General features: G+C 39.9%; 1 protein-coding gene across 14 annotated transcripts in view; it reads right to left on the bottom strand.

Moving 5' to 3' along the window:
• Positions 1-17,151, bottom strand: part of LOC148891393 (receptor-type tyrosine-protein phosphatase F-like) — a 232,682-nt gene that overhangs the window by 111,295 nt on the left and 104,236 nt on the right. For all 14 annotated transcript variants that reach the window (XM_089009063.1, XM_089009067.1, XM_089009066.1 and 11 more), the window contains one exon: positions 16,319-16,460. In XM_089009063.1, coding sequence (XP_088865189.1) covers positions 16,319-16,460 — 142 coding nt within the window. The remainder of the gene's footprint in view (positions 1-16,318; positions 16,461-17,151) is intronic.

The raw sequence follows: 17,151 nt of genomic DNA, 5'->3' as shown, positions 1-17,151 counted from the left end.
CAATGGGGAAATTTGCAGTCCACAGCAGCAATTTGAAAGGGGACGGGGTGGGGTGGGTGAAAGGATAGAAAAACAAGATATTCTAAGCAAAGTAAAATCAACATTTGTAGAATTAATTTCGAATTAGAACATGCTCTCAAACATGTTTTCTGTATGTATGTATGTATGTATGTATGTATGTATGTATGTATGTATGTATGTATGTATGTATGTATGTATGTATGTATGTATGGTAATTTATGTACTCATTTATTTATGCATTTTAATTAATTCATGTATGTATGTATGTATGTATGTATGTATGTATGTATGTATGTAGAGTAATTTATGTACTCATTTATTTATTTATTTTAATTAATTAATGTATCTATTTATGTAAGTATGTGAGTACATTAATGTATGTACTCATTTATTTATGTATTTTAAGTAATTCATTTATTCATGTATGTATGTGCAGTAATTTATGTACTTATTCATTTATTTTAATTATTCATATATCTATGTATCTATGTATGTATGTCTCTATACACTATGCATTAATTTTTTTTTATTATTATTGGTAACCACTCCATTCGGTGGATATTTAACAGCCACGCGTCAATTGGTAGACGTCACTGTCTGTTCTTGACAATTGGCAGATATACGGGGAGGCGTGTGTCATGTCACATCTTTAATATCGCGCCGCGGGGCTGGAGACGACATCCGGATGAGTTCAATAGATCTTGAGATTCTGCCCTTGACAATAAACCGATCCATGACGTTTTCATCGTGCAGCAAGATGGAAGAGCAGCAGCTACCTCGGTGTGACTATTAAATTGCCAACATATTGTTCAAACAACTACTTTAGAATAAAAATAAATACACCAATTTAAATAAAATAATAAAAAAAACCTAGCAACGTGATATTTTACCACTATCAAAATAAAACATCCATCCATCCATTTTTCAGACCTGATTAGGGTCACGGTGGGTGCTGGAGCCTATCTAAGCCATCTTGAGGCACTAGTCGGGGGACACCCTGAACTGGTTGCCAGCCAATCGCAGGGCACACAGAGACAAACAACCATCCGCATTCACACTCACACCTAGGGACAATATAGGGTGTTCGGACCAGGTCTTGAATTTATGACCTCTGCACTGTGAAGTGGACGTGCGAACCACTCGGCCACCACCAAAATAAAACATAAAAAAAAAGAAACAAAACAAATATAAGTCACAAAACTTTCAAATCTAGGTGGCATTGTTTTGGTTGAAAAATTAATCATGGAGATATGACAAAGTATTATAAAATATAACTACATTACAAAAAGGAAGTGCTACATTTTAATTAAAAATGCATCGTTTTGAAAAAAAAAAAAAAAATCCCAGATTGTGATTAACATAACGAAATTACAAAAAGGGAGTGCTAAAATGCTATTTAAAAATGCATCGTTTTGAAAAATACCCACAACGTTGTGGACTGTGAACATATAGTTCAAACAACTACCTTAGAATAAAAATAAACACATTAATACATTCAAAAATAAAATATTTTACCACTATGAAAATAAAACATAAAAAGGTGAAAAAACAACATGTTACAAAACTTTTAAGTCAAGGCTGCATTCTTTTGAATGAAAAAAATATCCTCAAGATATGACAAAAACATTATAAAATATGACTACCTTACAAAAAGGGAGTGCTAAAATGCTATTTAAAAACGCATCGTTTTGAAAAGTACCCACGTCGTTGCGGACTGCCGTCATATTGTTCAAACAACTGTTATATAAATATAAATACATTTAAAAATAAAATATTTTACTAGTATGAAAATAAAACATAAAAAGGTGAAAAAAACAAATGCATTGTTTTGGATGAAAAATTAATTATGAAAAAAACATTATAAAATATGACTAAATCACAAAAAGGAAATGCTAAAAACACATACAGTAAAGTCGTTATATCGATATTCTCGGGAGTCGGAAAAAATATCGATATAACCGGACTATCGATATATCCGATCCTGCGGGCATGTAAATTTTCTCCTTGCGTTCATAGAAATAGTATCGTAATAAGCAGTACGATCGATATAACCGATATCGATATAACGAGACTTTACTGTAGTTTTGAAAAATACCCATATCATGTTAAAAACAAAGCAAAAATCCTTCCAAATCAGAAAACTATACTTCTATATCAATGAAAATAAATCGCAATGAAAAAAATTAATACAAAAGACAAAAAAATTAGAATGCAGAAATGCCAAATGAAAAAAAAGAGCTGTTCCAGAGCAGTTGTTCGCAGCTGCATGGACGCTTGGCATAAAAAAGCCACTTCATACCTCCCCCGAAATAACCCACTCTACTTTGTGAGGACAGGGAGAAGCCAACTATGCATGACTTTTTCATGGAACCACTTGAACACCCCCCCTCGTACCCCCAAATGAATGCATCTCAACATTAGCCTTTTGGGGTAAATCTATTCTGGAGCCCGCAGATGCATTTTGGGGCTTTCTAATACCAAATGACACGTTTCCGACACTTTACCAAAAGCGTCCAGTTTTAGAGCTCTCTAATCTCACGACAAACTCTTGAAAATTACACATCTGCCTTATGGTTTCCTTGTCCGCAATCCCCAACTTTTTTTTTTTTTTAGTCTTTAGTCAAGTTTCCTCCTTTGCTTCTTTTTTTTCTGCCCACTTTCTCCTTAATCTCCCTCCCAACCTCCCTCGCTTCCTTGAGGCCACAGACATGATGATCAGTGACAGCGCAGCATTTGCTCTTTTGGAGATACAGCTCGCCAAAAGCAAACGTCAATTGGTGGACAAGTAGAGATAAAACGTCGCCGGAGAGCACCGACGACTCTGTTCCAAACGGCACGGAAATATTCCGCCCAAATTAACTTATGAAGGCGTTGATCGATCACTTGAAATGCACGGGTGTATTATTTATCGACGGGAGAGAGAAAAAAAAGTACAGTGGCAGGGATTCGTTCTCGTTGAAGGGCATCGCAAGGTTGCATCTGGTATGTGTTTTGATTATGCCAAGTAAGTCAAAGTCAGCTTTATTGTCAAATATGCTAATATGCATGACATACAGCACAAATGAAATTAATGTCCTCTTGGACCCAGCGTGCAAGGCACTCATAATGTGGCTAAAAAAGACATACAATTGACAACTGACAATACTAGTAATTTATGAATGTAAAGTGAGGTAGTGTCGTATGTAAAGTGAGGTAACGCCGCAGTGCATCGAAAATAGCTTCAACGTTTTAAGAAAGGCGCCAAAAATATATATTTTTTTATGTTTCTGTACAAAAAAAGGCCACTTGAGTAAAATACGTTAAAAAAAAAAAATGGTTCAGATGCTCCCCAACTTACAAACAAGATACATACCGAACGGTTGTTCGTAAGGTGAATTTGTTCGTAAGTTGCTTCAGTGCTAGATTTTGTATGGAATGTATGTTGAAGGCTTATATAAGAAGTATGTTTAGCTTGTATAAGTAACCTGTATTCGTTTGTACTGAAAAATAAACATTTAATATAATATATGCTCTATAAAAATATCCCCACATACAACTGGAGAGACCACTACATATGTTACGACAAAAAATTTTTGTATGTACTGTTGTTCGTAACTTGAATGTTCGTAAGTAGGGGAGTGTCTCTACTCAGTTTATTCACTATCTGACATCTATGCACATCTATGACCGACTCTTGATCTATGTCAATATGGTAATTTTAACGCACACGTAACGCTAATGATGTAAACGCACATGCTAGTCAAAAACAAGTGAAAAAAAAATACAACCCATGAAACCGGAGCTGTAAAATCTGTGCCGAGCAACCCTTCATTTAGCATTATGGCGAGTAATATAATTTCATGCACTCCATATTTGCTTTGCGGGGCCTTATTATGTTGGTGCATTTCAGTAGGATGCTGATGAGATTTTTACATCATGTGGCTTCTCGGTTTTTGGTTGTATTCACCAAAAACATCCAGATTTCTACGGGTTACATCTATGTGCTTATTTCAGCGAGAACTTTAACTGCCAGACGTGTGCAAAATTGTGTCCACTCCAGTGCCAGGGTTTTTGTCATTTTCACTCAAATTGCAGGACCCATGAAATAGTGAGTTGGAGGACTACATAAATATTCAAAGCAGCGTAAGAAACCTGAGACTCTCTTTTAAGATCAGAAAAAAAATGAGTTAATTCCTAAATTATATGGGTGTGGAGTTATCTGTGCTTGAAATGGGGGTGGATGTAAAAAAAAATACATTACATACATATTGAAAAAGAAAAAAAAAATCAGAAATCAGGAAAAAATGAGTTAATTCCAAAGTTATATGGTCTGGAGTTAAATGAGCTTAAAATGGGGGCGATTTTGGACATGTCAATACAATACATACATATTGATTATATTGCGCTTTAACAACAGCTGAAGCTGTAACAAAGTGCTAACATGGACAAAAGGCAAATTCTGTCCCCTTAGGGAAGGGGAAAAACATTACCAGAGTTCTGACCAGCGCTTTGTCGGCACCCCTGCAAGAGAAACCAAAGCCCGAACAAATTCGTGAATGGCGCTCCACGTCATGCTTCTCAATTCCCAAATAAATTCAGGAATGACGGCGAATGAGTTAAATTCCATAAAATTTACATTTCTCATTTAATATTCCCTGCACATGACAAGAAATCATTCAGATCTCTTCGCAGTCTGGACCAAACATGAAAAGGTGTCCATACTCCTTCGCACCCGTCCTACGAACGGCCATAAAGTCCTTGGAAATGGAGGACGTCATAGCACAGAGTGCAACGACCGCCTTCGCCATATTGTCCAAGTCCTTGGGAGAGGCGCGCAGGGACAGATGCAGTTTGTAACTGTCAGCCTGGATATGATCTACGGCGCCAGGCCTCCAGCCAGCAGATGTTGCGAGATATTAAATGGGATCGCCACAGTGCAGTTGGCAAAATGTATACAGGAAGAGGTGGCAGGGGGTTAGTGGAGAGGGAGAGGGGTGAGGTACACCTGAGTAGATTAAAGCACCATTGTGTGCTGCTGCTGCATTCTTTGAATAACAAAATCATTATTTCAATGAATGATTCCGGGAATCAAAAATTGCATTTTTTTTTTCAACCAATTACGAAAATCATATTTTCATTTGTTCATGGGAGTGGCCCAAGTCAAAATCAGTATCAGAATCATCTTTACTGGCCAAGGGTGTAGAACACACACGGAATGTGTCTTCAGTAGAACATGTTGCACTAGTATCAACATAAAAAAGACATAACAAATAAGTATAATAAAGGCTAATCGAATCGAATAGAATCTAATCTAATCGATGAAAAGGTTTCTTCAGCCGTCTTCTTTAAAGGTGTCGGACGTTTCGCTTCTTATCCAAGAAACTTTGTCAGCAAACTAGTCTTACTGGTAGTTTAGGCCCTATATATATATCCCTAGTGTCCAGACATGGCGGTGCCGGACTCTGCTATGATATGGCACCGCCAAGTCTGGACAGAAGGGATATATATATATAGAGCCTAAACTACCAGTAAGACTTTAGTTTGCTGACGAAGTTTCTTGGATAAGAAGCGAAACGTCCGACACCTTCAAAGAAGTACAGATGACGGCTGAAGAAACCTTTTCATCGATGGACCACTCCTGTACGACTGAGAGTTTACACAGACTAATCTAATCTAATCTAATATAATCCCTTAATGTAAACGGTACCTCTCAGGAGCAACTGTGAGGCAATGTGCAAAGTATCAAGCAGTCAGTGGTTCAAGTGAGGACAGAGCTGGAGCTACAATGATTATAATGGGATGCTGTTCCACAGGGTTGTGCAAATTTGCAAAGAGGCACTTAGAGTTAAGAGAGTTAATGGTGACAGGGAAAAAAGATGCCTGAGGGGAGTAGCTGGAAAAGGGGGTGGGCAGGGTGCGGAGGGTCCAGTAGGATTTTTTTTTCTTGTTTTGATTCTTACAGTGTACAAGTCCTCGAGAGTGGGGAAAGGCGGTGCCAATAATTTTTTTCCGTCGTCCTAACTGTCTGTTGAAGTCATATTTTGTCAATTTTTGTGAGGGCCCCGAACCAAACCGTGATGAAAATACAAACAAATGAAGGAGAGGGAAATTCATAGTGAGGCATAAAAAGAAAAATGGAAAAAATATTGTAGGAAAATACGTCTGTGTAAGCTCTCAGTGGTACATGAGGGGTCCATCACTGAAAAGGTTTCATCAGCCGTCAGCTGAGCTCTTTGAAGGTGGGAGGTCATTTTGCTTATCATCCGAGAAGCTTCGTCAGCGAACTAAAATGGTGCTGGCAGCCCTGGCCATATATACTATATATTCCTAATGTCCAGAGGTGGTGGTGCCAGACCTCTGCTTTGATAGGTCGCTGCTCTAAGGTTGGGGGGCAGCTTCATCACTCACAGAGCTGTGAAATACGCCATTAACCATTCCGCTAAATTAAAGGAGGACTTCTAACTGTCTCAAAACGTTATCGCCATTCATCAGTCGAGCGCCTCCATTTCAAACTCAGATAACTCCAGACTCTTATAATATAGGAATTAACTTTTTTTTCCTGATGAAACGATATTTTTTCCTCCCACGACGGGGCAGCATTTGACTTTTGTACAGCTGCCCCCATTTCAAGCTCAGAAAACTCCAGATCCATATAACTTAGGAATTAACTCTTTTTTCAGATTTCTTATTTTTTTTTCCTTTTTCCAACATGTATGTATTGTATTGTATTTTGTACAACCGCCCCATTTCAAGTTCAGATAACTTCAGACAGAAATAACTTAGGAATTAACTCTTTTTTTTCCTGATGAAGACAATATTGAAAAACAATTGAAGATTAAGATATTAATCACATATCCAAAATAAAAATAAAGAATTTGGCAGAAAAAAAAACTAAAAATAACAATTTGAAAGATTAAAAATATGAAACTACAATAAAAAACAAATAGTGCAGTGCCCTGGACAGCCTTCTGCCATGCCAAAGCTGTTGCCCACAATGGTAGAACCCATTCCGCTAAGTTAAAGGAGGACTTCTAACTGTTTCAAAACGTTATCATGATTCATCAGTAAAGCGTTTCATCCGCGGTATGTTGTGACAACAACAAAGAAGGACATCGCCACACGTGTTTAACGACACGCTAAGCTCGTCATTAAGGACGTTATATATCTATATCTAAACAAACATGCAGAGCGAAATGTGGGAGATTATCAGTTCCACAGCACACCTTCTTTTTGGTCATTGTGAGCAATTTGAAAAGAGGCGAGCGAAGGAAGGGATTAAGTTGTCGGAAGAGCTGGGCTCCGTGTTAAATCATTCCACTCCAGCTCGCGTCCGTATTCACGGCGCAATGAGATTTCTCCACTATTTATCCCGTCCACTCTGTTTGTCGACGCTGGGCGCAGATATTTATTACCGGGCATTGTGTCGCAGTCATTTCCCGCACCCGCCGAGGTCGGACGAGCAAATGAAGGCCTTCTGTGAAGCGGTCGAGCTATAATTTGTTTACTGCGCGGCAAACACGGCGCAGCTAAATACAGTCAAGCTGCGCTGCGGTGCATGAACCAAAGTCCAAAAAAATCAACAAGGTTTTCCCACCCCTCCAAAAAAATGTCTCGCAAATTGAATTCATATGGCGGATGAATATCAACTCATTCGCTGCCATTCCCGAATTTATTCGGGAATTGAAAAGCACGGCATTGAGCGCCATTCCCGAATGTGTTCAGATTTTGTTTTTTCTTGTGGCGGGTGCTGATAAAGCGCTGGTCAGACCTCTGGCAACGTTTTTCCCCTCCACGAGGGGGCAGCATTTCCCATTTGTCCATGTTACTGTTTTTTTACAGCTTCAGCTGTTGTCAAAGCGCTATATAAATCAATATGTATGCATTGTATTGTAATATGTACAGCCGCCCCCGTTTCAAGCTCAGATAACTCCAGACCCATATCATTTAGGAATTAACTTTTTTATGAGAAATAATATTTTTCCTTCCACAAGGGGGCAGCATTTGCCTTTTGTACAGCTGCTCCCATTTCAAGCTCAGATAACTCCAGACCCATATAACTTAGGAATGAACTCTCTTATTTCTTATTTATTTCTTTTTCCAACATGTTATGTATTGTATTTTGTTCAACCACCCGCATTTCAAGCTCAGAGAACTCCAGACCCTTATAATTTAGGAATTAACTTTTTTTCTGATGAAATAATTTTTTTCCTCCCACTGTGGGGCAGCATTTGCTTTTTGTACAGCCACCCCCATTTCAAGCTCAGATAACTCCAGACCCATATAACTTGGGAATTAACTCTTTTTTTCTGATTTGTTTTCTTTTTCCAACGTGTACGTGTTGTATTGTATGTTGTACAACCACCCCCATTTCAAGCTCAGATAACTACAGACCCTTATAATTTACAAATTAACTCTTTTTTTCCAGATGAAAGATTTTTTTCCTCCCACTGTGGGGCAGCATTTGCCTTTTGTACAGCCACCCCCATTTCAAGCTCAGATAACTCCAGGCCCATATAAGTTAGGAATTAACTTTTTTTTCTGGTGAAAGAAGAGTATAAGGTTTCTTCAGCGACAATGAATGTTGTCCTAAAACTCAATATTTGTGTGTCCTGCGATTTGAGTGAAAATGACAAAAACCCTGGCACTTGAGTGAACACATTTTTGCACATCGTTTGGCAATGAATGAGTTGAATGAGTGAATATTCCGAAAGGCCGCAGTTTTCCCTTTGCTACATTTTCAACAACTTATTTTTCTTTCCAATCTCGGGATAACTTGCTTATTTTCTCGCTTGACCTTTTCGGCGCGCGTGAAAACTTTGCAAGTTCAAAGGGAGTTGACGGGGGTAAGTACTTCAAAAAAGAGCATTTCTAATTTGCGCTCTGACACGCGAGGACTTTGGTAATGATGCTACGCGTTTGATCTGTGGCCATTAGACAAGATTTCTCCTGTCTTGAGATTCGGCCGCAGTTCACACCCCTACCCCCGAGGACGAGACCAAGCACGTCCATTTTTCATTCTCAATATTTTGGGAGTCAGACTTGCTCGATAATACATTTCAAACAAGCATCAGGAAGGTAATGTTGCAACGACAAGATAAATGACATTTGTCGGTCTTTGATATGAAAGCGTGTTGTTTAAATGTGTCACATTTGGGCACCCGTAGATCTTTCAACTCCGAGGTGAGCGGTTTTACTGATTCTATTCCCTTACAGTCTTTCCAGACTTTAGTTTATCGTATCTTTCTTCAATCACCGACTGTATCGAAGCGTTTTCGTCTTTTTTGTGTTTGTTTTGAGACCGGTGATATTTTTTTGGGCGCATCTGGCTCCAACGGGTCGTGGTTTTCACGGTTCTAAATTCCGGTGTCGCTTCTGATGTCTTCTCAGACGGCGGGAGTGCTATTTCACACATCGGGTGGGCAAGCGCCATTTAGCAGGACATTTGCTGAGGCGCGTCAATTCAAGCGGGGGTGCTGCAAGGGTCAGGGTGCAGGCATCGTTACCCACGTAACGAGTCATTGTTCCCGACGGTCATTGCCAAGTGTCCGGTATACACGGCGCGGGGACAAACGAAGCCGGGTATGACGCTCCTAATTATTTTGTTATCGACGAAAAAAGACAACGATGACTTTGGGCACCGTCTGAAAGTCTGGATGACCTCTGGGTAGCGTGAGAACAGCCGCAAACACAAAAGTGCGGGGCTCTTAACGGCGTGACAGGATGAATTACAGAGTGACTGGAGACTTGGGATATGCCAAAGTGCTAAAGTCCAACTTGGCAGAGGGTCAGAAAAACAGACTTTAGCAACTCAGGCAGGCCTTTGTTTTGATTCAACCGCGCTCTCTGGGCAACTTTGGACCCCAAAGAATTTACGATATGAACGGGTCAATATTTTTTTTTTCACAATTGCACGGTAGGCAAATATTTGGGAAAAAACGAGTATGAGTTGAAATTAATTCTCATTTATTTTTACACTTGTGTTAAAGGACAACCGACACCATTTTTTTGTTTCCTAATTTACATCAGAAAAATATTTTATAGCATCTAAAATACCCAAAACACGCAGGCTGATATTTTTAGCCAAATGCAAAACACCAATAAAAATGAGTTAAAGTGTCCCAAAACTACTTCAAAATGACCCCGGCGAGTTTCAGAAGGTCCCGCCCCCTTGTTCGTGACGTCACGCCAGGACGTCTTACCTTGCTCTAGAATTAAAACAATGGCTTCAGATTCGGAGAAGATGCTTTTCTTGTTTCTTTCTTGTTCTCATCCAGTTATGAATATGATTCATATAGTTCTGAAGACGAAAGCATAAATGTTTGCAATCGATTAAAGAGGCACTTCCGTATCAATTCAAGCTGTCAGGACTCCAATGTAGCGCCCAGAATATGCACAAGATGGCGCCCAAGCTCAGTTGGAAATGGGCTGATTTGTCTGCTGGGAATTTGTGACAGTGAATATCAAATTGTAGTCTTGGTGCAACACACGACGATTAACAATGGCGTTATTCATGTGTTTTCCTTCTAATTTCTCCATCAACACGGATCAACACGAAGTTTTCAGACCAAATAAAGTACCCAAAATGCATTGTGTGTTGCTTTCTCGGTCAGGGGCGTTCCAGACGTGACGTCACATCAGGCATCGTCATCAACTCGAAAACAAGACTTCCTGAATATTCAGCGCGAGTCTTACAACCTAAAATATAGCTATATGCCGTGGAATCTTTGTAAAATAGGCTCAGTAGAAGTCATTTGAAGTGATCTTACAAATTATGGACACAACTTGTCCGAGGGCGTCGGTTGTCCTTTAAGTCTTACGTGAATGGCTATGCTATGATCTGAATGTCTGTTAGCTTGATGCTATTTTTTTTTAACATTTTGAGGAATATAGAAGATCGATACATTTAATTAGTTAGTTAGTTGATTTATTTAACCTGTTTTAACAGAGTCAAAAGCAGAATTGTTACTGGACATGATTTCCTACCTGCCAACTTCTGAAACCAGAAAAGCCTCGTAATACGCCGGGTCCAGCGCAGTAAGCTGTCTGCATTTCCGCTTTTTAATTATTTTTTTATCATTTCAAATAATGTACCCCGTACTACAACTCTTATCCGGGAATTGTAGTCATTTATACGAGCAGCTATTAGCCAAGGTTGACAGGTATAAAACTCAAACTCACGTCATTTTCACCTTTTCTTGAACAAAGTCAAACTCCTTCAAATGCTTGGCAGTATTTCTCATGAAACGACTGTTGTTTTCTTTTACTTCTCACACTTGTTGTTGATTTTTCTCCAGCAGATGCCATTACACGACTATAATAAAAATGACGCTAACTCTTGAGTCTCGATTCAAGGAATGAGCCGTCACTCTGGATTCAGGAAAGACCCGTACAACGTGCAGGCGCAATTCATCTAAAGGAAGCTAACAGCTAGCATGATGTTGATCGCCTGTTCTCGTGTTTTGAATTGACGTCGAGTACAGTACTTACTATTTTGACGATTTGGGATTTATCGTTTTTATTGGAAACCTTCATTTTCATTATTAAGCTGTAACCTGGAATGGGATAATGAAAACCGTAGTTTTTATGGCAAAACTGGAGTAGTTGGCAGGCATGTGATTCTATTTAAATGACGTCCATTTTTTGTTTACATTTCATTAACAAAGTAGTAAATCACTTTCTCCACTGAGACACACCTTTTTGAACCCCCGCCCTTTGAGTAAACGCACATTTATTTAAATTCATAGTGGCGGAGAGGCTTTCTAGTTCGAACAATGCTCACCTTGTGCTTTGCTCAAGGGCACCACGGTTCATGTTAACAAATCCTATCCCCTCACCGCCATTCGTTTTCATCTGAGCTGCTGTAGAAGTTCCCAAAGCTCCGGGCTAGCGTGGTCCATTAAGGGTGGACGACCATTAATCTCTGTCTGCTTGCGAGTTGCAACCCCCACCCCTCCTCGTGTTTATCTCATCGAGTTCCGCCGCTGTGAATTTGATGCATTGCTAGGGTCCACAAACAATAGCCTAAATGTAGTCGGGCTGGGCTGCCGACGAGGTTTTTGTGTGGAGAATTGAACAACGGTTTATGTTTTCATGTTCATATACGGGACGAAAAAAAATGAATATAAATTGCCGAAAAACGAGTCAGCAACCGAATATGTTGCACAAACGCGGAATGGCGACGGCTATTGAGTAACACGAGTCTGTTTTTTTTTCTTCACACAAGAACATCTGTCTCTTTTGTGTCAAGACGCTTCAGGTGCTCAATGAGGCCTTCACCTTCAGCGGGCGCCTGTTTGCTTTGGCCCCCTTCCCATTCCTCGGCGGGCAGGTAAGCGCAGGCAGACATCACCGACTTGCCCGAGCTTGTAGGCCGGCAGCGGGTTTTCCACCCCAGATATATGAGCTCACATTGTTTTGCTTTTGTCGGCTTAAAACCGTTGACGCCTACTCATCGACAGGTCTATTTTTTTTTCTGTAACTGTTGATGGAAAACTGCAAAGAATGGCAAAATGACTCTCGAAGCTTATTTGGGACAGTTAGAAATGCTCCTCATTCGTTTGGGAGGGAAAAGTTTCATGTAACAAAGAGAAAATTGTTGCTCAAAATGAACAGCAGTGTCTTTTCTGTGAAAGACGTTTATGGATCGCATTTGAATCGGTTCCTTTTTTCGGAAAAGGGCAATTCAAAGTGCATTTCGCTTCTTCTTGGGAAACGTTATCACGTTCCCGTAACACAGATGCAAATGACTGGAATGGTTTGCTGAACAGGCAGGTCATTTGCATAATTGGCAGAGTAATTTATTATTATTTTATTTTAATGACCACATTTTCCAGTTATGAATTTGGGGAAAACATTAGAATGTTTCATCCCCTCCACATATGACATATAGAGCACACAACAAATTAATGAATACCGCATTTTACGGTGTATAGACTCACCGGAGTATAAGGCACACCCCTAATGAATGGTTTATTTTCAAACTTTTTCCATATATAAGGCGCACCTTCATTGAATGAAAAAAGTTTTCCAAATATATAATAATAATACATTTCATTTAATTTAAACTCTCAAGGTCACTTTACAGTCCCAGGTTTAGTTTTTCTGTGGGTGAGCAGCGGCAGCCACACGCGCCAGCATTCACTCAACCCGGAAGTAACTCAGATAGAAAACTAGCTCGGTAGCTAATAGATGGCTAATAGCTAGATCAATAGATAGCTAGCCAACTAGATAGAAAATAGAGAGCTGGCTAGCTAGCTACATAGCTAGCCAGCTGGATAGAAAATAGAGAGATTATGCTTCTATAATAATACAATATAATAATAAGAAAAAAATAATAAGAAATAATAATAAGAAAATAATAATAAGAAAAAAATTCCATCACATCAATGTATTTTGCTGTACTGTCTTGTTTGAAGACCTTGTGTTACACCCAAAAGCCACCAGAAGAGGGAGTCCAAGCTCCATGGAAGGAATTTATCAGCCTGTGGAAATGGGCTGATTTATTCCTCACAGGAGCTGGTCGCCATTTTTTTGCCTCTTTTGTGTGACGCTACATTGCAGTCCAGATGCCTCAAAATGACACGGAAGGACTTCTTTAATCGATTGCAAAAATGTATGCTTTCATCTTCAGAACTATTTGAATCATATTCATAACTGGATGTGTAACAAGAAAGCATATTCTCCGAATCTGAAGCCATTATTTGGATTCTCCAGTAATGCAAGACGTCTTGGCGTGACATCACGAACTGGGGGCGGTACTTTCTGAAAATGCCCAATTCGCAGCTCAATTTTTTTGCAGATTTTGGACACTAAGTCATTTTTATTGGTGTTTTGCATTTGAATAAAAATATCATACTGCCTGTTTTGGGTATTTTAGATGCTATAAAACGTTTTTCTGATGTCAGTTAAAAAACAAAAAAGTGATGTCGGTTGCCCTTTAAAACGCACGTGCGTACAAGGCGCAGGGTCATCATTAGAAAAAAATTAAGGCATTTGGGTGTGCCTTATACACCGGAAAATACGGTACTGTAATGACACAGTGGTGCCTTGAGAAACACATTGAATTCCGTGTTGTGATTTTGCTCCAAACTCAAGTCACATATTTTGGAAATTAAAATGGTCACCCCCCCTTGCCACCATAACATATAATAAAGGTAACATGCACTGTACATGTAATTTTTTTATGCCTACATTTGCTATGCGTGACATCGGTGCGGAATAGGCACATCACAGGATGTGAGAAAGGCAACAAATACAGCCGAGTCGCGGCTTCTCTCAGGGCCCAACATGAGTGACAAAAATCCCACAGACACACTCCAGAATATGTTTTACTTTTCCCCAGGAGAGCAGAAGCTGTTCTTCCTGATAACTCCCACAATAACTGGGGGGACTGTGCACTTGTACTTGCGCCTAATGCCGTGTGACTCATGTTCACCTCGTGCCGCACAATGCCTCACGATGCACAAGATGAGGGCGGGTATGGGAGGCGGGGGGGAGGAGGGATGCTTGGTCAAAAGCAAAGGAAAAGTCCCTTTGGGAAGATTACGCAAGGCCCGACCGATGATATCAAATAAGCATGGAGTGGGGGGGGGGGGGGGAGTATGGCGAGATGGCGACGGATGACCCTTATCCACCCACTGGCTTTTTTTTTGTTTTTTTTCTAATGGAATCAAAGCCCCGCAGTGACTCGCATCCGCATAACAAAATTACAATCAATTAGGGAGGAAATGCACACTCACGAGCCGCTGATATGGAAGCCCGAGTGGGGGACGGGGTGCGGAACCTCTGTCCACATACATCAAGTACATTAATGCCGCCGAGGAGGAGTGGGCAGAGGGCGAAAGGGGGTGGGCGTGTAGGGGGACAGTAGACTGTGGAAAACACTCCAAACGCTGTTTGTGTGATTATTCAGCGTGTCACTAGCCGACTACTTTACATTTGCAGCCATTTTGTGGATGTGCGGATATGTCGTGTGAGGATGAGGTGTTGACATCCCCAAAGCTGACCAATACTGAATTTGAATCAGCGCCAAAGTAGACAACTTTCCAAAGGGGAGTGTTAAATCAATCAATAAATAAATAGATAGATAAATAGTTGGATAGATAGGGAGACGATAGGTAGATTGGATTGCATTGGATTTGCTTTTATTCGTCTCACAGTGGAGACATTTACATTTCACAGCAGCAAAGTTATGAAAGGAAGAGGAAAGGAAAGAAATAAGTAGAAAACCAAAATACAGGAGTTGCTGGAGAGGCAGCCACTCTCGCGGCTCAAAAGAAAAAGCTAAGTCAAAAGATAGGCAGATAAATAGATAAATATAGATACAGTAGCAAGCGAGCTAGCTATCTAGACAGATAGCTAGATAGATAGATAGCTAGATGACTAGATAACTAGATAGATAGAGAGATAGAGATATAGAGAGATAGAGTAGCTAGCTAGCTATCGAGCTAGCTTGATAAAATAAATACAAATAAATACATAAATAAAAAATTAAACGCCATTCGTTTTGACGCAAAAAAATATGTAAAGATGTAAAATTACATAAAAAGCAAAATGAAGTGTAAATTAAAAGATTTTAAAAAAAACCAAAAGAAATAAAACATTATAAATATTTGGGGCGAATCTTATCGTGACTTTTATTAATCCTTTGGCGAAAGGCAAAATTAAAAACAATCACACTGCTACAAAATGAAAAAAAAAATCAAAGTGAAGAACACTCAAGAGGAAAAATAACATTTCAAATAAACTGTCATTATAAAGGTTGTTGTGTTCCGAAATGTCTTCTTTGGTTCGTCCAATAGTCAAATCTAAAGTCTTATCAAATGGAATAAACACCCGCCCCCTAAAATGAAAATAAACCCCTACTTAATACACACTGAGTTAAATTCATCTGGATTTTTCTTTCTTTTTGTGTATCACCAAATGAAATAAGGATATTTCCTCACGGAACCACAGAGAAAAGATGAAATCATATTTTTTGAGGGCGAGGGAACCTGTATGTGTGCACGCTTATAAGCAACACTGCCCAGACACATCGCAACAAATGGGGGGAAAATTAGCAGAGCAACTTTTAGTTTCAACCAACCAGCAAGCGATTCCACAATCAATGAAAATATCTCCATATAACCAGGCGACCCAATGTTGACGTTGTATGAATTGCTCCTCACCGACACTGACAAATCCAAGGAATGCGAAAGGCCTTTCAACGCAAATGAATGCATAATAGATGCAGACGCCACTTGCGAATGTCGGTTATGTGGGATTGTGAGCCAGCAGAGGTGAAGTGAGGAGGAGGAGGAAGAGAAGGTCCTTGTCTCACCTTCAAACACGGTCAGCTTGGCGCTGGTGTTGATCTCGCCGGCGCTGTTGGCCGCCGTGCATTCGTAAATGGCCTCGTCGCGGTGCGTGCGCAGCGGTTGGATGCGCAGCACGGACCCCGAACCGTCGTCAAACTCGATCACCTGGGAGAAGGCGAGAAACGATGAAGAGGGGGTGGGATGGATGGAGAAGGGGAGCTTGGTTGACTTCCAATCTGTTGCGGCATAGAAACAACTGACACTATACAGCTTTACATAAGCGCCGCTTTCTCAACAGCTGCAGCTTGAACAAGGGTTACAGAACATGTACAGATATTAACCATGCACAAAACATAAAATCATACATTACTGTATAACAAATACTATATTATATTATATATATATATAGTTATCTTATAAAAGTAGCGCCGTTTTGAGTTTCCTTGACTGACACCACCAAGTGACATGAGAAAGACAACACCATATAATAGTGGGAGGCTGTGTGACATTTGCATATTAAAAAAGTGTATGAAAACTGTTGTAAAAACAAACAGAGATAAAGAGAGAGAGATCAAGAGAAATATTAAGAGAGAGAGAGAAAGAAAGAGGGAGAGAGAAAGAGAGAGAGCGAAAGTAAGCGAGAGAAAGACAGAGAGAGAGAGACATGGAAACGAGAGAGAAAAAGAGAGACAGAGAGAAATATCACGAGAGAGAGTGAGTGAATGAAAGGGAGAGAGAGCAAGAGAGAGAGAGAAAGAGAGAGAGTGTGAGAAAGAGGGAGAGAGAAAGAGGGAGAGAAAGTAAGCAAAAGAAAGACAGAGCGTGAGAGAGAGAGACAGAGAGAAAGAGACAGAGA

Source organism: Hippocampus bargibanti, linkage group LG11 (assembly GCF_051943395.1).
Source record: "Hippocampus bargibanti isolate YZ-2025 linkage group LG11, ASM5194339v1, whole genome shotgun sequence".
Classification (NCBI taxonomy): domain Eukaryota; kingdom Metazoa; phylum Chordata; class Actinopteri; order Syngnathiformes; family Syngnathidae; genus Hippocampus; species Hippocampus bargibanti.
Note: the sequence above shows the minus strand (reverse complement) of the source record. Positions and strands in the feature narration are given on the sequence as shown.